At 37.8% G+C, this 21,031-nt stretch overlaps 1 protein-coding gene across 1 annotated transcript; it reads right to left on the bottom strand.

Moving 5' to 3' along the window:
• Positions 1-9,338: 9,338 nt before the first annotated feature.
• Positions 9,339-19,675, bottom strand: LOC111149102 (zinc finger protein 639). The gene is made up of 6 exons (XM_022506028.1): positions 19,629-19,675; positions 16,586-16,657; positions 15,885-15,953; positions 14,379-14,489; positions 11,811-11,945; positions 9,339-11,690 (listed from the first exon to the last, which is right to left on the bottom strand). Exons 3-6 carry the CDS (start codon positions 15,940-15,942, stop codon positions 10,537-10,539), a joined length of 1,458 nt encoding a protein of 485 aa, XP_022361736.1. The 5' UTR covers positions 15,943-15,953; positions 16,586-16,657; positions 19,629-19,675; the 3' UTR covers positions 9,339-10,536.
• Positions 19,676-21,031: the final 1,356 nt, after the last annotated feature.

Consider the following 21,031-nt stretch of genomic DNA (forward strand, 5'->3'; position numbering starts at 1 on the left):
GCCTCCTCATCCTCCCGGGAGAGGCTGGGAAGAGGAGAGGAGGTGGGAGGAGTGTCAAGAGGGCGGTCACTTCCGGTTTCTTCTCCGCCCCGATTTTGTTTGGCTCCGTGGCCGGAAGTGCAGCTGCGCCGACCGCCATTTTTCCTAAGGGCAGAAGGCTGGGTTTGTTGAGGCTAGGGAATGCTACCCGAATGGTTTCCTTCCCGGGCACCCCTCCTCCCCCCACCCCGTGTACGTCTGCCTCCCATCTCTTCTCCCATCAGAGTCTCCAAAGCTCTGCCTCCTTTAGGCATGGCTAGCTTCCACTTTAGTGAGGAAGATCTCAAAAAGGAGGTGGGGTGAACTGGGATGAGGTGGGGTTAGGGCTGCCAGACAAAAGGGATTTCTGCTTGCCGCAGTAGTCGCAATAAAGGAAAACCTTTTGACCGCTCCACTACCACTAATCTTTTCTGTTGTGTGACTGGCTTCCTGGGCTTGGGGTAGTTGTGTGTGTGTTGAATTACTTTAGAGGTGAGAAGAAATTGATATATTGTTGATGAGTGTTTTTCAAATTTTATACTTAAGAATCACCTCTGGATCTTGTTAAACAGCACATTCTGATTCATTGGGTCAGAGGTGAGGCCTGAGAGTGTGCATTTCTGACATCCTTGGAGAGCTGCTGCTGCTAGTCTTTACATGGCTTAACAGTTGGTCTGGAGATTGCTTTCCTGGGCTAGTAAGTGAGGTGCAGTTTTGCACGTGAAGCCACCTCATCTTCCTGAGCCTCAGACACTAGAGTACTATAGTACTCTATAAAACTAGAGTACTAATAAGACCTACCTTATAAGTTCTTGTGAAAATTAAATGGGTCGATAGCAGGTCAAGTGCTTATAACACTGCTGGGTATATAGTTAGAGCTGGTTAAAGAAAGATTAATGTTTTATTGAAATACATGAATATCGATTAAAAAATGAAATAAATGAGATCATTTCAGATGTGCTTCCTACCCTAAAAAAGGAAAAAATGACAATGGGATAGACTATGGGAAGAAAAATGAGAAAAACTGAGTCACACAGGGTGATCCTTTCTGGGGAGATAATATTTCCTTGATTTTTCCCAGGAAGCCAATCCTTGGAATATTGGAGGTAGAGTGGCACAAATAGTGGGAACAGGAAGTCCACAGGCCCATAGGAAGGAGAGTGGTATGGTGGATGAAAAAGAAAAGGCCAGTATATCTAGGATGTAGGGAGGGAGAAAAAATTGTGGGAAGTTTAGAGAGGTAGGTAGCTGTAGAATCATACAGGCCAAGATTAGAAGTTTGGATTTTATTTTAAGTGCAATGGCTAGCTGTTTTAAACTTGGGGACTGATAGGACTTACATTTAAAAGGTCACTTTGGTTGTCCTCTAGGTACTGGACTCCACCAAGATTCCACACAATATTTATTAAAGGGCTATTCTACTGACTGGAATTAGAGGTATTTCATTTAAAAAATGGCTTTTAATATTAGTAATATACTGGAGCTGTAGGCATAATTGCAAAATAAACTGGAATCATTTGACTTCGGTGTTCTATGCTTTTTAATCCCTTATCTAATTTTACCAACCTCCTTCTGCACCGTATACAAATGCACACACATAAACAGTATGCTATTCATTCTGCTAGGAATCCTTATATTGTACTTCTATCAAAATTTGTTTTCCAATAAAGATCTATTTCAGGGCACCTGGGTGGCTGCCTTCGGCTCAGGTCCATGATCCAGGGTTCTTCGTTGGGCCTGCTTCTCCCTCTCCCTCTGCCCCTGCTCTTGAGTGCTTTCTCTTGCTTATTCTGTCTCTCAAGTAAATAAATAAGATCATTTCAGATGTGCTTTTCTCAGATCTTTTTTAAAAAAGATCTATTTCTACGATAGATAAAGGTCTGTTTATGTAAGAAAACTTTGCATTATAATGTAAATGACGACTTGGCAGTTGCATACTTTGCTGGTCAGAGGGTTACAGTGTATATCAGTCAGGAGTCAGAGGGCAAATTTATCGCAAAGAATTGGCTTCTGTGATTGTGAGGGCTGGCTAGGCAAATCCAAAATTTGTAGGGCAAGAGGTCAGTAAGGGCAGAATGCAAATTCAGTGGTTCTTAAAGGGGCAGAATGGAAATCTTTGGGTAGGACCTGATACTGCACCACAGGCACCATTCCTTTTTAGGAAAATCTCTTTTCTCCTCTTAAAGCCTTTTTTTTTTTTTTTTAATATTTTATTTATTTATTTTACAGAGATCACAAGTAGGCAGAAAGGCAGGCAGAGAGAGAGGAGGAAGCAGGCTCCCCGCCAAGCAGAGAGCCCGATGCGGGGCTTGATCCCAGGACCCTGGAACCACGACCCAAGCCGAAGGCAGAGGCTTCAACCCACTGAGCCACCAAGGCGCCACAAGGGAAGCAGGCTCCCTCCCGAGCAGAGAGAGAGCCTGATGCAGGGCTCCATCCCAGGACCCTGGGATCATGACCTGAGCTGAAGGCAGAGGCTTTACCACTTAGCCACCCAGGTATCCCTTCCTCTTAAAGCCTTTTAACCGGTTGGATCAAGCCCACCCACATCATCCCCAAATAATTTTCTTTATATAAAGTCTACTGCTTGTAAATGTTAATCACTAATACTTTCCCAGAAACACACAGATCAGTGTTTGATTGAATAGTTGGGTATTACAGCCTACTCAAGTTGACACATAAAACTGTCTATCACATTGTTATGGACTATTTGGGAAAATTATTCAAAATTTATAATGTGAAGGCTTTTGACCCAGCAGTCCTAGGAAAATAAACATGTGGACAGAGACTTAGCTATAAATAAATAACCAAATACTATATATTCAAAAATACAAATAAATATTAAGTAAAATATTTAAAACCATTAAAAATTATAAACAATCCAAGTGTTCCCCCAAACGAGATGGGTTAAATAAATTGTGGTATGTGGACAGTATTATATATGATGTAGTCATTAAAGTTTATTTTAGAAAAATATTTGACATAGATATATTCCCCAGTATATAAAAATATTTTTGTAAATCATGTAATACATACATTTTATTTCTGGATGATGATATTACATGTTTTTTTTTCCTTTGTAGTTTTCTGTTTTCACAGTTTCTATATTAAGCATGTATTTCTGTAGTGAGAAAAATATAAAGTTTTTATTTTTAATTCTTAACAATATACATGTGCATCTATTAACAATTCTGACTGATAAGCACTATAATTAACAATGGTTTTAAGGCATTAAGCAAAAAGGAATGAAATTTTAAGGATGAATTTCAAGCATCTGGCAGCATATGGAGGGTGAAAGCATTCACCACCTTTAAGATCTATTCATATGTTCATTCAACAAATATGTATTGAAGAAGAAATCTTTTAATGTTAAAATATGGAACTTGAGGGGCGCCTGGGTGGCTCAGTGGGTTAAGCCTCTGCCTTTGGCTCAGGTCATGATCCCAGGGTCCTGGGATCAAGCCTTGCATTGGGCTCTCTGCTCAGCGGGGAGCCTGCTTCCCCCCCCTCTCTCTGCCTGCGTCTCTGTCTACTTGTGATCTCTGTCTGTCAAATAAATAAAATCTTATAAAAAAATAAAATTTTAATGCAGTTGCCACAAGACTTCAGATGGAATTGGAAGTAATCCTAAATTTACATGGAAGAAGAAAAAGTCCACCAATAACTAATACAATTCTCCCAAAGAGTAAAGGGAGTAAAGTCGCACTACTTTATACTAAGACACATTGTAAAACCCTAATATTTTAAGCATACTGTAACTGTTTAAGCCTAGGGCACTGTTGCTAGAACAAAGGAATATATAGGAGTACAGACACAGACCTGTCTGCCAGTTATGCCTGTAGGCAATTGATATACGATAAAATTGGTATGAACACTGAGGGAAGATGCGTTATTTAACAAATAGTATTAGGGATATTGGCTCACTTGAATCAAACAACAACAATAACAACAACAACAACAACAACTTGAATCATACCAACACAAACTCAGATGTGGACATGCAAAGTATAACCAGAAAATTATTAGGAGAAAATGTAGGAAAATAACTTTATGACATTGGGGTTAAAGACAATTCTGTAAACAAGATGCAGAAAGCACAACTTGTAAAGGGAAAATGTAATGGATCTATCTATATTAAAGATTTCTGTTCAAAAAAAGATATTAGTAATATATAACAACCTGGGATTTTTTTTTTTTTTGCAGTATATATAGGAAACAAAGGACTGATATTTAAATTTGATTAAGAACTTTTGAAAGTCAACCAGGAGAGGCAGTTCACAAAATAAGAAACCAAAATATCTTGTTTTAATTATTTTCAACCTTGTTAGTAATTTGATAATGCAAATTCAAACAATAATAACGTACTACTTTATGTCCCTCAGATTTACAGAAAATTAAAAATGTGGTATGATATTAATTTTTGGTGAGGATGTAGAGAAATGTGATCTGCTGATGGGAATATAAACTTTAGCCAATCTGGATAATATTTTGGAAGTATTTAATTGCACATATATTATGTGTATATGTAACCCAACACACCCACAACCCCCAAAGAAAACCAAAACAAACCCCAAACACCTCAACACATACAAAAATGTTCTGGTAGCCTTGTACATAAAACAAATACTTAGAAATGCAAAAGTTACTCAGTTTGATATTTAACTGAATTGACTTCAGAAATGTGAGAGAAGAGTTTCCTGCCTTATATGGTAAATCTCTTTGAAGACAAGAACCATAGTTTATTTATCTTCATATCCCTGAGCACACGGCTTTGTAATTGATATTCCATAGCTACTTGTCAAATTGAAGAGTAGTGAAATAGAAGTTTTTAAGGAATTGCAGAGACTCCATGGTCTATTTGAGAAAAATTTAGTAATATTATGTCCACTGTACATGGTTATAGCCATACAATTTACAGTTAGCAAACAGGGTTTACAAATCACTCATATTTTGGTCCCGGACTCTGTCATTTTCTCTCTTCAGGTGTCTAGTATAACATTCCGTGAAAAAAACAAATAGGGCATATTTAAACTTTCTCTAAAGAAAAAATTTTAAAAGTGATGGGGAAATAAGAAGTTCCATTTATTTTAGCTTAAAAAGCATTTGACTAGGGCATCTGACTCTTGGTTTCAGCTCAGGTCATGGTCTCAGGGTCATAGGTTTGAGTCCTGCTTCAGGCTCTGTACTCAGCAAGGAGTCTGCTGGATATTATCTCCCTCTTCCTCTGCCTCTACTCTTCCTCCTGCCTCGAATGCTCCAAAATAAATAAATAAAATCTTTATAAAAAAGCATTTGACTAATGGTACTAGATACCCATTCTTTTTTTTTTTGATAACCATTCTTCTAAACTATAAACAAAGAAGCTTAGATCAGAATTTTGTATTCTCAAATTTTAGTCTTTCATGTATCACTTACCCAACTTTTCCATGTCTATGTATCATTATTTACTTCATATTTTCTTCAAATCAATCTGCTTTTTTCTTAAAAAAGTCAGTTTTGTCCTAAGTAAATATATTCACAATTCAGATTTGATGTGACAGTTAACATATAATTTATTGCCATGAAAACAAAACTTGTATCACATACAATTATTTTTATATGTTGTGCACTTTATGAGTCTGGATTAGAAGACCTCTGAGATCCTTCCCAGACAGACTGACATTCCATCATTCTAGGTTAGTTCCTCTACCTCAGTATTTTAATTATTCAGTAAAGAACACTGAATGAGTGCCATAAGGAACTTAACCATAATCTTGTTACCATAAAAAAGTATTTATTAAGATCTGTGCCATGATATCCTGCTTCTTAAAACTCAAGATAGATTCACTGAAATTTACAAATTCAGCACAGCCAACTGCTATTAGAGAGGAACATGTAAAATGTTTATAGGGTATAGAAACCAGTGATGTGGTATATGGTGTGAGGGAAGTTAAATTATTTTAACAGTTTGGAGAATAGAAGAATTAAAGAAAACAAATTTACTCTCACCCTTTTAATTGGGAAAATTTTAATCTTATGAGACTTCCTGGAGATATGGGAGAGTTGTAAAGATGAAGGTAATCAACCATAGATTTTATTAGAGGAATATGTTTTAGAAACATGAATAATGGAGGTAACCCTAAATAAAATGAACAGGGGAGGCAGGAAAAGAGAATCTAATATTCTCAAACTTCAGTCAATTCAAGTTTAGAACAGAATGGTGAATGGCCTTCACACAGAGAATTAAGTAAGAAAAAAAAATTACCCACCAGAAGTTACATTTGATGGGTATGATTCCAATTCCTGCTCTCAAGTTATTCTAAAGAGAAGGGCAACAAAAGTATCAATCATTTCAAGTAAAAGTTTTTTGGCAGTGGACACTATCTGGGTAAGGTTAAAAACTAGAAAACTTTTGAGTTTTCATTCAAAACATACTTTTCATTAAATTTCAGGGTATAAGTCATTCAGTTCAGTATTTTTAGCAAGAAAAAGACTATTCAGGTTATACTCATTTGCCTTTTTAAAACCAAAAATAATGCACTTTTAAAGGTTTTAATAACAAAAATTCATTTAAAAAGCTGTCTAAATAATCAACCTTCTTAAAATGTGGGAATAAGATTAGTAGGTAATACGATATTTCTATGAGAAATGTGAGAAAATTTTTTATTTTCATTTTTTAAAGGATTTTAAGTAATCTCTGTACCCAAAATGGTGCTTGAACTCACAACCGTGAGATCAAGAGTCCCATGCTCTACTGAGCCAGACAGCTGCCCCCCAAAATTGTTTCTTTTTAGAATAAAGAAATTACTTTTCACAAATAAGATTTATGTGTGTTTGGGTAGTTACCAGTTTAACACCAGGATTACGAAAAAGAATGAATTTAAGGAGGTTGTGATGACTGATGCTTTAATACAGGAATTCTTTATCCAGAAATTATTTTCAATGACTAGCATGAAGTAGGCTTCAAAGAACACTGTCTTGGGGTGCCTGGGTGGCTCAGTGGGTTAAGGCCTCTGCCTTTGGCCTGGGACATGATCCCAGGCTCCTGGGATGGAGCCCTGTATTGGGCTCTCTGCTCGGTAGGGAGCGGGCTTCTTCCTCTTTCTCTGCCTGCCTCTCTGCCTACTTGTGATCTCTGTCAAATAAATAAATAAAATTAAAAAAAAAAAAAACGCGGTCTTAAAATTTTTAAAATTACAAATTGAATGCATAACTTCATATAAATATGTAAATTACATGACAACTTCTAGCTTTGTGAATTTATATTTTACAACATGAATGTATACATTTCTTTCTCTTAGATTTGAATGTTGTCTTAAAAGATTTTTTTATGGAAAGCTAAACCAATATAAGGAATATATGTAAATCCATAACCTAAATGCCTTGAATGAAAATTCTTGTAGATACTGTCTTCAGTCACCAGAACTGAAAGTTATAGGCAAAGGAATATATATCCCCAAATTTGATCTTAATTTATAGGAATCAGACTTTTGCTTTCTTTTTTTAATTTAAAGATTTTATTTATTTATTTGTGAGAGAGAGAATGAGAGCGAGAGAGCATGAGAGTGGAGAGGTCAAAGGGAGAGCAGACTCCCTGCGAGCAGAGAGCCCAATGCGGAACTCGATCCCAGGACTCCAGGATCATGACCTTAGCCAAAGGGAGTTGCTTAACCAACTGAGCCACACAGGCGCCCCAGGAATCAGACTATGTTAATTATAGGGTAAACCTGAGTAACCAAATTTGCTTTTCCTTGGGATGTTTGGTCTTAACTATTTGTTTTCATGTAAATTCTTAACAAATATTGATTTTTTGGTAAACCAATCTGATTCCCAAGAGGGTTGGGGCCATTTGATTTTTATTAACTTTCTCAAGTTTGTATAAGTCATAGTGCTTTTAGGCATTAAAATCCACTAAAAATGAATCACAGTAGTTTGGGAAACATTAAACTTCTTACAAAAGGTAGTAATACTGACAAAACAAGCAAAAGTAAGGTTAATGGTAAAGTGCCAGAAACTAAGTAATACAGTGCTTTGCAAATTAGAGTTAAAAAAAATTAGGAATAGTGTTATTCTAAACACATACACACACAAGAAAACCTTACATATACTACACCTACCAGTAACTCAGCAATCACCTAACAACACGCTATGGACCCTGTGAAACGGAGAAACCGGTTAGTATGTGATGACACACATTCATGAAATCTAAGAGAGTTGATTTAAAATGGTAAAACTGGCAAATTTACGAGCAGAAAGAGAGGCTTTTGAATAGTGCACAATCACTTTCAAATTTTGGGAGTACAGGGGAAATTTGGAATTTCATAAGTAATAACTCATTACAAGGTGAAGATAAAAAAAGCAAGAAAAAAAGTAGCCCAATGCTACTGCCAAGAATTCTTGCTGCCAAGAATCCTATTGTAGTGCAAATAAACATCACTATCAATTATGTATTCTCAGACTTGAACTGTGCTTTAAATCACAAGAGAGTTCAGTGGAAATGTTTGTTTTTTTGGGGGGGAAAACCCAGAAGTAGTTAGAAAAAATCTCTTTATAGTTAGGGTTGTTTTTCTGAATAAGTTCTTTAACCTAAAAATATAAACCAGCTGTCATTGACTTATTTGAAAGTGGAGTCAAAGCAAAAAGTTTTTATTGGACAAACTGTCAGTGGGATGTGTCCTCAAGATGCAGATTCAGTAAAAAGTACAAAATTACATGGGTCTAAATTTGGATTAATATCTCTTGAGGTTTCATTACAATTACTTTAATTTGATTACTAATGTGATCAAATGTAAAGTAATAAAATACAAAATTGAAAAAAACCCACTAAGGCATTATTTATTTAAAGTCTGTTTCCTAAAAATAAAATTCTTGAAGGTGGATGTATATTAAGAAGGCATGAAAAAAAGAATTACCAAGAAGGCAGCCAAACAGCTATGTTAAGTAGTCATGAAAAACACCCCAAGGACAAAGCTTGGATTTTAATGTAACATGGTGTAATGGAAACATTAGACTGGAGGCCAAATAACTTGGATTCCACTCCTGTCTCCTATAACTGGTTTTGTGACCTTGGCCTATTTCAACAAGAAACTTAAGAAAACTAGAGGGTTTAGACCAGATGGTTTCTAAGGTTCTCTTCCAGTTTAAATACTCTGATATTAAGTCTTAGAAACATTTCTATCAGGTAGCCCTACCTGGAATGTTCAAATCAGATGAGTTTCTAATAATATAATTATGCATATATGACAATAGTAGAGCTAAAAATGATTATTTTTGAAAAAACTTGTTGCTGCCACCATTCTCAAAATAGACTAAATTTCCACGGTTCTTGTAGTGGGAAAACCATAGGTCATAAATGGATCTCTTCAACTGTATCAATATTCCTGAACAATACTGTTTGTTAGCAGGAGTTCATTGGAGTTCAATGATAGACAAAATCATATCTTTGCATATTGCTATTTAAGAAGCTGCTATTGAATTGTGGTTTTGTCTCTTTTTCCCATCCCTCAATTCAAATGTTGAAGTCCTGAGCTCCAGTACCTCAAAATATGACCTTATTTGGGGAATGGATCTTTACTAGGTTAAAATAAGGTCATTAAGGTTAGCTCTAATCCAGTGACCTCATAAAAAAGGGGAGTTTGAGAAATAGACTTGCATACGAGAAGAACACCATGTGAATGAAGATGGCCATCTACAAGCCAAGAAGAAAGCCAGAACCCCTTATCTTCCAGATCTTCGTAATTCCAGATTAATACTTCAGTGGGTTTTCTCAGTCAATAAATGATTTATCATCAGCAGTTTGAACTTACTTCTCTGTTACATAACTGAAAATGAATTGTGAAAATGTTGAGCTATTAAATGTTACTTTTTATTGTCTAACCCCTTACCAGTTCCTCCTCAGTCCCATTTTAAAATCATTTAACTCATAGATAGGGGCTAAAATAGAATGAGAATTAAAAAAAAAGACCATCAACAAAACTGGATCTTCCCTTCCTACTGTAACACTTGCTTCCTAGTGTTGTTAAAAAAGAATAATACAGATGGAGAGTCCACTGAGTCTTGGGAGATAATTCCTAATGGGGATTATCTGGGAGGATCTGGGTGCTTATAAATGGAAACATCAGTGGACTTAATTGTATGGTACATTGTATTTAAGTTCTGATAACGCAGTACTTTGATGACTTCAAAGATGAAAAACTGAGTTTGTCTTGAGTTTAAAAAAGTTAATAGCACCCATGGTTACAAAAGGAAAAGTGTAGTCTAGTTTCTTTAGTACATCTGTTTCTCATCAATTCATGAAATCAGAGGTTCTGTAAGAAACAAGATGACAGACACCAAGAGTAGTTTAAACTATCATGCACTGAAAATAACACATTTAGGATACCATTATATAATGAAAAATGTAGCAATGCCAAGAAAATTGGACAATTAAAAAACTTACTTGTTAAAAGCAATTCTCATAAGTTATGTTTAAAATCATTCATTTTAACATCTCCAAAAAAGTCAAATTTATTATTTTACATTAACATTATGGCAGGATAATCAAGTCGTCTCGTGGACTGGAAGGTGACTTATTAATTCCCTTTCATTTCCAAACCTCATCAAGCAGTCACTACATTTATGAGGTAAATCAGCTGAATGCTTGAAATCTAGATGAATTTTAAGATCTTCAATTTGTCCTGTTGAATATTCACAGTACTGACATAAATAAATCCCTTCAGATAAATGTGAATTTAAATGTTTGCAATATTCTAGCATACTTGAAAAGCCTTTCCCACAGTCATCACAAACATGAGGAAAAATTTTAGTATGTTCAATAGCAACATGCCTGTTAACATTTGTATGAAGTCTACTCCGAAAACCACATACTTGACACACAAAGAAGTTTTTACATTTGTCAAAGGTAATTTTGCTTAAGAGGCTGTACTGTCCATGTTCTCCATTGTTATACTTATCACTCAACTCAATTAATTTACATGCATGTTCATTTACCACATGGCTATGCAAGTCTTCTGGATCATTTGTTTCATGTTCACAAAACTGACACAAGTACTGTTCATCACAGCTGTGCTCCTGGAAATGTAGGTAGAGTTCACTGCTTGAGGAGAACTGTACATCGCACTGCTCACACCAATAGAGGTGGTCACTAAAATGGGTGTCTGCAATGTGCTGGCTGAGATTCTCAAAAATCACTGTTTTATAATCACAGTATTTACAAATGTAGGGATCCTCTTCATGCAGTTTGGCATGTTCGATCAAAAGCATGTTGGTAGAGAAACTTTCCTTGCATACTCGACACACATTTGAATCAGTACGCTTATGCTTCAGGATCATATGCTGCTTTAAATCAGAAAAATATTTGCTGTTGAACTCACAAAGTTCACACTTATAGAGACCACTGCTATTGGCTCTCAGTAAAGGCCACTTCTGTTGGGCAGTCACATTCAGAGCTTGGCTCTTGTCAAGAATTTTGCAAAGTTTAGATGGTGGCTCCTCATCAGTTTGGTCTTGAAGACTTTCTGAGGAATTGTTTTCTGTCTCTATATCATAATCTTCAGAAATTGCATGTACTTCTGCAGCAATTGGAACATCTTCAGCAGTGTGAACTTCTATAGGATTTTCCTCTTGAGTCTGTTGGTTGACTGACTCAGGTGAGTCACACTCATCATCACAAATTTCAATATCAGCAGATTTTTCTGAAAAATATAACACATCTATTATCATCACTAAATAAGACCTAATGAATAAATAATTGGCAAAAATTTTTTCATTCATCTACATAAAATGAGCAAATGCTATCAACTGGTTTCCCTAACCTGTAGAAAAGGCAGTGTGGTCTAGAATTCGAAGTACAGGACTGGGAACCAGGTAGTTTTGATTTCTATTTCTGGCCTTGATTCCATCTGTAAATTTTGGCAAGTCATTGGATGTCTCTGTATCAGAATCATCATCTGTAAAAAGAGATTTGGAAAAATACTTAATATATATATCAAAGCATTAAATATTAATTACTATTAAACAAAGCACTAAATGTTTTAAATAAAATTTTGAACTCCAACAGGAACTAAAGGACTTAGATTTAGCCAGGAAAAGAGATGTTATCCAACAGACACACAAAATAATCTGTCCAAACAAGCAACTACTTTTGCATCTGTGCCCCATTTGGACTAGAATATACTTATTAAAGTTACTTAGGAATTTTCAGTTTAAATTACTGAGTTTGAGTAAGCCTTTATTCCCTCAGTCCAGACCCCATGTTTCAAAGTTAGCATGGGGAAACTGAAATACAAGTCAGTAGAAAAAACTAGGCTTCAATATCATGTCACTGTTGTTCTTTTTTTTTTTTTAAAGATTTTTTATTATTTATTTATTTGACAGAGAGATCACAAGCAGGCAGAGAGGCAGGCAGAGAGAGAGGAGGAAGCAGGCTCCCCGCCGAGCAGAGAGCCCGATGCGGGGCTCGATCCCAGGACTCTGAGATCATGACCTGAGCCAAAGGCAGCGGCTTAACCCACTGAGCCACCCAGGCACCCCGTCACTGTTGTTCTTAAAAGACTTTATTTTTAGGAGTTCTCAGAAAAAATTTGAGAAGGTAATACAGAGGATTCCCATATATCCTGCATTCAGTTTCTCCATTCTCTTACATTACATTTCAATTTCTCCATGCTCTTAATATGATACATTTGTTACAATTAATAACCAATACCAGTAAGGTGGTATTAACTAAAGTCTACACTTAGGCAGATTTTCTTAATTTTTTCCTAATGTTCTTTTTCCGTTTCAAGAACCTAAGATTTCACATTACATTTAGCTGTCATCTCTCTCTAGGATACTGTTAGCTGTGGCAATTTCTTAGACTTTCCTTGTTTTTGATGACCATGACAGTTTTGGGGAGTAGAGATCAGGTATTTTATAGGATGCCCCATGATTAGACTGGGATTATGGGTTATTAGAGGTAGACCAGAGAGGCAAGCTGCCTTTTTTATCACATCATATCAAGGGTACATAGTACTTACATGATTTGTTACTGTAGATGTTGACTGTGATCACCTGGTTGAAGTAGTATTGATCAGGTTTCTCTGCTGTACTTTTTTTTTTTTTTTAAGATTTTATTTATTTATTTGACAGAGAGCACAAGTAGGCAGAGAGGCAGGCAGAGAGAGAGAGGGGGAAGCAGGCTCCCCGCTGAGCAGAGAGCCCGATGTGGGGGTTGATCCCAGGACCCTGAGACCATGACCCAAGATGCAGGCTCTCCATAGAGTACTCTCCATACGCTATGTTTTGGAACGAAGTCCCTGTATGCAGTCCTCATTTAAGGAGTGGAAAGTTATTTTCCACCTCCTTGAGGGAGGAGAGTCTACATAAATAATTTGGAATTCTTCTATACAGTTTCTAATTTATTCATACAATTACATCTGTATGGACTCAGGAATATTTATTTTATATGTTGGGGTTCTAATTTTTTTTTTTCCCCTCAAACTGTTTCAGCTTTGGCTACTGGGAGCTCTTTAGTTGGCTCCTGTGTTCCTCTGACTACCTGGATCATGTGCGTGTGTTGAGTACTTCCTTATTTTCTGGCACTACAAAATGCTCCAGGCTCATCTTATGTATTTCCCACCTTAGAACTAAATCAGCCATTTCTCCAAGTGCTAGTTCTTTTTATTGGAGAATGGTTTTAAAAACCAAAATCTGGGCTCACTCCCACTGGGGTGTCATATCTTTTAGGCCCTCTCAACTAACAGAGTAAACACGTTTGTACAGTGCTCCATATACACAGACATAACTATAATTATCTCTGTATGTAACCATCTGTGTCTCTATTAAGCCAAACATGAGTTCATACAAATATCTCCAACTCCTTATGCTTTTTAAAAAATTGTATTTCTGTGCCTCTGGTAGGAGCTCAAGGAAATTGGCAGTTTTGATGGTTGCAAAGAAGAGAGCAAATGCAAATTTTTATCATTTACCCAATGCTGTTTTAAAGACTCAACAAAAGATGTTAAGACTGAAAAACACTGAATGCTTCACCCTCCATTCCTTCCTTTCCATTAGCCCTTTAGACTACAGCTGAGTGGAAGAACTGTGTATAACACTATTCCCAACCTGTCATCATAAATGCTCCCAGCTCTGGGTCAGTCTTGATTTTCCACCAATTCCTTGCCACTAAAATGCTTAGGAGAGTGCGCTTTTTATTTACAGGTCTGAAATAATGTTAAAAATTAAAAATTCATACTTGCTTTCTTACAAAAAAACCCAATTTCCCTACATTTAAACAAACTGAATACGTGCCCATTTAGAAGTCATAACTTTTACCCACATTTTCAAATAAGAAATAAAATATATAAAAGCAACTTAAAGGATATTTTGGAAAATATTAGATATACCTTTGTTGTCAAAGTATTTTAAGTCTGGTTGTCTCATAGAACAAACACTATAACAATGATCAGAAAAAATTCCATTGAATCCATCTGCAATTCTGCTTATTCCAGAGGAATCTGAGCATAAGAGGAAAATTTTAAAAATTTCAAGTAAACAATTAAACATGTAAAGCCATCACTTTATCCACCATATATAAATTTTCATATTTGTAATAAAGTATATTTCCTTCAATTCTGAAAGCGTCTATATTTCGGATCTGATAGTGACACTGAGCTTTGCAAGAACCACCAATTACATGATTTACAATATAACACTTGAAGTACACAAAGATAGATCTGCCTTACTGTCGGAATTCCACACATTATAAATATGTGATAAATATATTAACCTCAAAAAACATTGAATTAACACTGAATCAACTACCAAGAAGATCTGCCATGTAATGAAAAGGAAGTAAGGCATAGGAGAAATGGTCTGAGGACCAATGAGGGCTTCTGAATAGTCATTTTAAGTCTTGTTGGGAGGGGCTAAGAGGCAGTAAACCAGGCTTAATTTCCTCAGATATGAAGAATGAATGTGTAGCTTGGGTGGGCTAACAGGTATGCTAGAGACTATCTCAAATATAGATATGTGAGATTAGTTACAGGTGGCAACAAAGACCTCTATTTTTTTTGCACCAACATATACTTTATTATTTAAACTTATTTAAATTCAATTAATTAACATACAGTATATCATTAGTTTCATTAGTTTCAGAGGTAGAGTTCAGGGATTCATCAGTTCGATACAACACCCAGGGCTCATTCATCCCATGCCCTCCTTAATATCCATCACCCAGTTACCCGCTCCCCTTCCCCCCTCCCCTCCAGCAACCCTGTTTGTTTCCTATGATTGAGTGTCTCTTATGGTTTGTCTCCTCTCTGCTTTCATCTTCTTTTATTTTTCCCTCCTTTCCCCTATGCCCCTCTGTTTTGTTTCTTAAATTCTGCATAAGTCAAATCAAAGACCTCTCTCTCTCTCTCTCTCTTTTTTTTTAAAGACCTCTCTTCTTAAGACCTCACTTATTGCCAAGATAGTAGAGGACCTCAACCAAAGGACCTAAAATAACACAATCAAAATAAAGTTCACATTTTTGAAAATAATGTATAGGATAAAAAATTTATCCCCAACAATCCAAATACCTTCCACCAAGGTTAATGTACCTTAAGAACAAGCTTGGGAATCACACAAGCAAATCTCAAGTTATGCTGTATAAGCATGCAACCTTGGATATCTAATTTTAAATATCTATCAACTACTCAGTTGTATATACTAAATAATGTCTGTAAACTTCTGATGTGCGCCTAGCACGTGGGACAATGACGAATATATATTCAAAGAACTTAAAGCTTTCTCTTACCTAAAAATTGACTCAGATATTTAACTGTTATCTGATCATTTATGAGAAAATGGGTAAGAATACAATTGCATGGGACTCAATCCAGGGCCCAACTTTAAAATAATCCACTGACCTGAGTAACGAGAAGGGTGTAATGTCTTCCTTTTTCTTTTTTTAGGATATTCATTCATATCTTTGCAATCTAAAAATGGAAAAATTTAACAAAAATGTCACAAATAAAGATTGTTAATATTTTATAAAAATTCCTCCTAACTAAAGAACTTGCTGGGAATAAGAAGTATGTGCGCCACTTGAAAATCTACTTTGTAAGAGAAGTGTTAAACAATGCTTCCATTTATATTTTGGATTTACTTTTCTGATCAAGTTTAAAGGCAGGACACCAGTACTGTTTTGTTTTTTCTTGGTGAGGTTGAGAAGTCCATTTCAAATGTTGATGTAATTTTAAGAACAGGATAATTACAATAAACCATGCTCTTAAATTATTTTTATTTAAAAAATCATTATAGTACCCTATTAAGAATAAGACAGGTACATTTCTTACAATTGGGAATATTTTGATATAGTTTTCAAGCTAACGGTGGATATATGCCCTTGAAAAGTCTGTATCGATCCCCTGATTTCCAGAAAATATACTCATCACATAGAAGTTCAGAATATGATTTTCAAGAAAAAATTCTTTTCTTACTCATAAGGTCACATTCAACATTCTATTTAGAACAACACAGATAGCAACTTTTGTTTAATCATTAAATGATTAAATTCCAATGGACTGTTATAAAATTGACTAAATGATTTTTATCACATTCCACTTACTTGGTATAATTCTTAACACTGTAGTGAGGAGAAATGAACTACAGGGAAATTTTCACAGATGGTAAAAAATGCCTGTAGGAAAAAACACAAAGGAAGTCACATTAGCAAAAATGTATTTCACTTTTGAGATTCAAGAATACTATGGCACCAGGTCTCTAATTAACTGGAAAGTTATGTGGAATTAATTCAAGTATAAATAATCTTTTGAACATATTGTATTAAGCACTAAAAACTGATAAATATGTGAGTATATTCATGTGTCATATTTCTTTGAAACAAATTTACCTTCTAAAACTATAGCTATATTTTAACACCAAAATAGGAATATAAATCTGGTTATTCAGCCATAATGAAAGCAAACCAAATCAGACTTTGAACTGTTTAAGTCCTTATAGATTATTTAACAATACAAGGACAATAACCATTTACTGAACACCAGTCATGTGCCAGGCTGTTTTATCTTATTTAATCCTATAATATGAAAAATATACAACACTCCCTCAAAATTGATTATATATCAATTGATGTATTGATTGATGTATCAATTGATGAGGAAACCGAGGCATAGTAAAATTAAGTCCAGGAAATTCTTTATAAGTGGTAGCACTGGAATCTGAGTAAGGATCTAATTTTAAAGCACATGCTTTGGAAATAGGGAGATACAAATAGGGAGTTACAATTCAGGTAACAGATTAATGTCAGAATCAGAATCAACTCTTCCATTTCAGGTTAGTGTTCTTTCACTGTAGAAGGGCATGTAAGGAATGTCAGAAAAAGAAACGGACATTTTCTCTGCCAGCTTTATATGCTGCCTTTCTTATCATCAAAGTGATATACACAGCAGGTAAACTTGATACTATTACTGAGACCATCTTGTTTCTACTAGTAAGGTACCTGAGGTGCACACACTATTTTTGCTGCTTCACTAGGTTCTGGGTACATTAATTAGCTTTATAATTAATGGATCATATAGTAATAAGACAGTGCTTTTTAGTTTATTGAGCATTTTCCTCTTATTTTATTTGATCTTCACAATCCTGTGAAGTACACAGAAGGGTTACCACCAAACTCACTCCAATTTTACTGATGAGGAAACATTCAGTGAAAGTCAACTAAGTGGCAGAACCAGAGCTGAAAAATCATGTCTTCTGACTCTTGAGTTTTGAACAACTAACTGTGTAAGTAATTTTTGTTGCTAATCACTATTACCAGCAAGTTACATCTTCCAGTTCTTAGTCACCAACAGGAAGAAGGGAAGGGAATCACCCAAAGAAACTGAAAAGTTAGATTTATAGAAATAGTATCTCTATATAAAATGGCTTACCTAATACAAATAGCATTCCTTGAACCCTTCCCAATCAAGTACATTCAAAAATTTCTCATTACGCCATAAGCTAAAACCTCAAGACTTATTCCTAATACCTCTTCTGTACACTTCCAGAATTTATACAGCCCAGGGCATTAAACTTCATATTTTAAATGTTCTAAAACTGTCAGGGAGAACAATGAAAACTATTGGCCCAACATTAAAGTAGCTTCTTGCTATTTCAGAACACACTTTAAATTCTTTCCAATTTGAAGAATGAAAAAGAAAAGGAAACCAAGCATGGCATTAAAATTAATGTTTCAAGCTGGCCTGGATTGAGGCTGTCCGGTGAGAGGAATAGGATCACCTTGATCAGGAAAGGTCTGACTCCCACCCTTCCAGCATGATGCTAGGATGCCTACTCAAGACCAGAAATGCTAACATCTTTCATTTCAGCAAATATTCTTATGTGCTTTTTGTATACATAACTGCCCTGATGAAGAAGTTTGGTTTTTTACTCAAAGATGTCTTATCAACCTCCTCACTAAGTCTTCCTCTCATGGGGAAGATTTTGAGTCACCTTCTCATTCACTCTCTCTTCCCCATTTAACAAACAACCCATGTAATACATGTCACAGCAGGTTATAAGTTAATTTAAATTAATTAAATCACTTTGAATCTATTCACCCAGAAAAAACATTGTTAACATTTTGGTATACAGACATCTAGACATTTTCCTATGCTAAGATATACATATATGTTTTACATTTACAAAAATGATACCATGCCACATGAAACATTGATTTTTTTTTTAAAAAGCAACTTGCAAAATACCTATCAGCATCTCTCCACCTGTCATTTTTTTCAAGAATGTCTGTACAAAATGCCATATAACACGCAATCAGTACCTATATCAAACAGATCGACATCGAAGGCCTTTCATCTAATATAAATAAAAATAAGGCAAGTATTCACAATCAAAAGCTCTATTTTTACAAGGTTTTAAAAGCAAGTTTTTTTCATCCTCCTTTCAGAATGAGTACATATTCTCCAGATTTTAAAAGAACTGAAACACAAAAAATGTTTCAGTAGAGTTTTTAAACTAGAACCCACGGTACGTCCAACTTGAGTTATCAGTCTTTGCCCAAATTTTTACCTCTTCGCAAAGAGGTAACTGAAATTATTTCAAATTACTCGCGTCCTAGGTTGTACTGAAAAAGAAAACCAAAAGGGGTGTAGGAGCACCCTAAGTGGGGGGGGGGGCAGGCCACTGGCGCGAGATGAGAGCGTCAGGCTGCTTTCGGCCGCGGAGGCTTGCGGGCGAACAAGGGATTCGCAGCCAGAGTCCCGAAGCCGCTCCGCAACGCGGGGGGCCAGCCTGGCACCGACCGGCTTCGGGAGCCCAGGCGCCACCGGAGACGCCGGTCAGAGGGGCCGCGCAGGAGACCCCCGGACCTAGCCGCCTCCACGCCCGCGCCACGCGCCGGGCCCAGTAGGGCCAGGCGACCAGCGGGGACTCCTAAACCCCGACCCCAAAAGCGCCATAAAGAAAACAGCAGCAGGGGGCCGAGCGTCCTCCGCCGGGGGTGGAACTGCCTCCGGGATGGGGGAGGGGTCGCCATCCCGTCTTAAAACAGAGGCAGGGTTTCATTTAAAAAGACGTCGTGGGGTCTTCCTTGTCCTCTCCTGTGGGAGGCTGCGTTCGCACGTCGCCGGCCCGCTCCTCCTCACACTCACCAGGACTCCGTGGCCCGCCCAGGCGCAGCTCCGAGGCTGCGGCGGTAGCCGAGGCGCCCGAGTGCGGGCGGAGCAGCCGCGCGGCCCTGCCGGCGGGCGGCGCCGCTGTGGCCCTCGAGCTCTCGGGCGCTCCCCCGGGCCGGCCCTTCTCCCTCCCGCGCGCCTCACGCCTTGCCCGCCAGGCGCCAAGCCCCAGGCCCCAGCTCTGCGGCCGCACTCACCACCTCGCTCCGCGCCTGCGCCGCGCACCTCAGAGGCCCGCCGACTGGGCGGGGAGGTGACGAGGTGAGAGTGGGGGGGCAGGGCGTCGGGCGGCGCGGCCACGCCGCACACCAGACCTGGGAGGGACCACCGGCCTTTAGCCCCGGGGGTGGCCCGGCAGCCCGCGCCCCCTGCCGGCACTTCTGTGCCGCCGCAGGGTTCTTCCGGGCTGGGTACCGCCCCTCCGGAGCCTAGCGGGTGATTTCTCTCCCTAGAATTGCTCCCCGCAAGGCCGCCGAGGGAACTTCCCTGCCACGGACTCCCGAGCCTTTCCTCCCGCCTCCAGAGAAGTGGGAGAAGCACGGCGAGCTAGCGGCCCCTTTCCCACCCGGCTCCTCCAGGGGGCGTGCGAGAGCGGTTTTGCACGAGTTAGGCAAGGCAAATGGCATTTCAGCCCCCAGAGCGGCAGCTGCTTGCTGGGGACGCTAAGGGCGACGGCCTTGCCAAGGTTGTACCGAGTCCCCACGAAAGAACTATGCAGGGGTAGGAGGCTGAGAATTTTGAAGATCGCGGTCGTTATTAGGCTTCAGGACGATTCCTTGATTCAAGAAATCCCCGTGGAATGAATGTAAAATTTTAGAGGATTGGATTAGATTATTTAATTCCTTTTCGGATTTAGAGCTCCTCGGAGCAGACGTGGAAAGGATTAAATTGAACAAGCATAAATAAACCTGTGAACACGGTTTCAAAAATGAACATCTCTGTACAAGGGGGGGCCGGTCACATGTTTAATTTTTGATAATAAATTGAAGTTGTCGGTCCCAATTTACAAATTAGAAAAGCGAGGGTCTAAAGGCTAGGTCTGATTCATTTTTGCAACCTCAGCACCCGGGTTTCAAATAATTGTTAAGTAGATGAATGGGACCCGTATTATACGCGCTCAAGGTCACTCGGAGAGTTAGGGCTGCAATCCATGTCTTTTCATCCACATCCACTGTGCTTTTTCTGATTACCACATGCTACCCTACCAACCAAACACTGGAGAATAATCATCCCAGACCTTACTCCCATTCCTTCACCTTTATTGCAGAAGATGAAGCCATATTTTAAAGAGACACCCGGTTTCCGATGCTCACTTTTTAGGATCTCGACTACTCTGTGTGTGTGTGTGTGTGTGTGTGTGTGTGTGTGTGTGTGTGTGT

This window comes from Enhydra lutris, unplaced genomic scaffold (genome assembly GCF_002288905.1).
Source record: "Enhydra lutris kenyoni isolate GAN:26980312 unplaced genomic scaffold, ASM228890v2 scaffoldscaffold2, whole genome shotgun sequence".
NCBI lineage: Eukaryota > Metazoa > Chordata > Mammalia > Carnivora > Mustelidae > Enhydra > Enhydra lutris.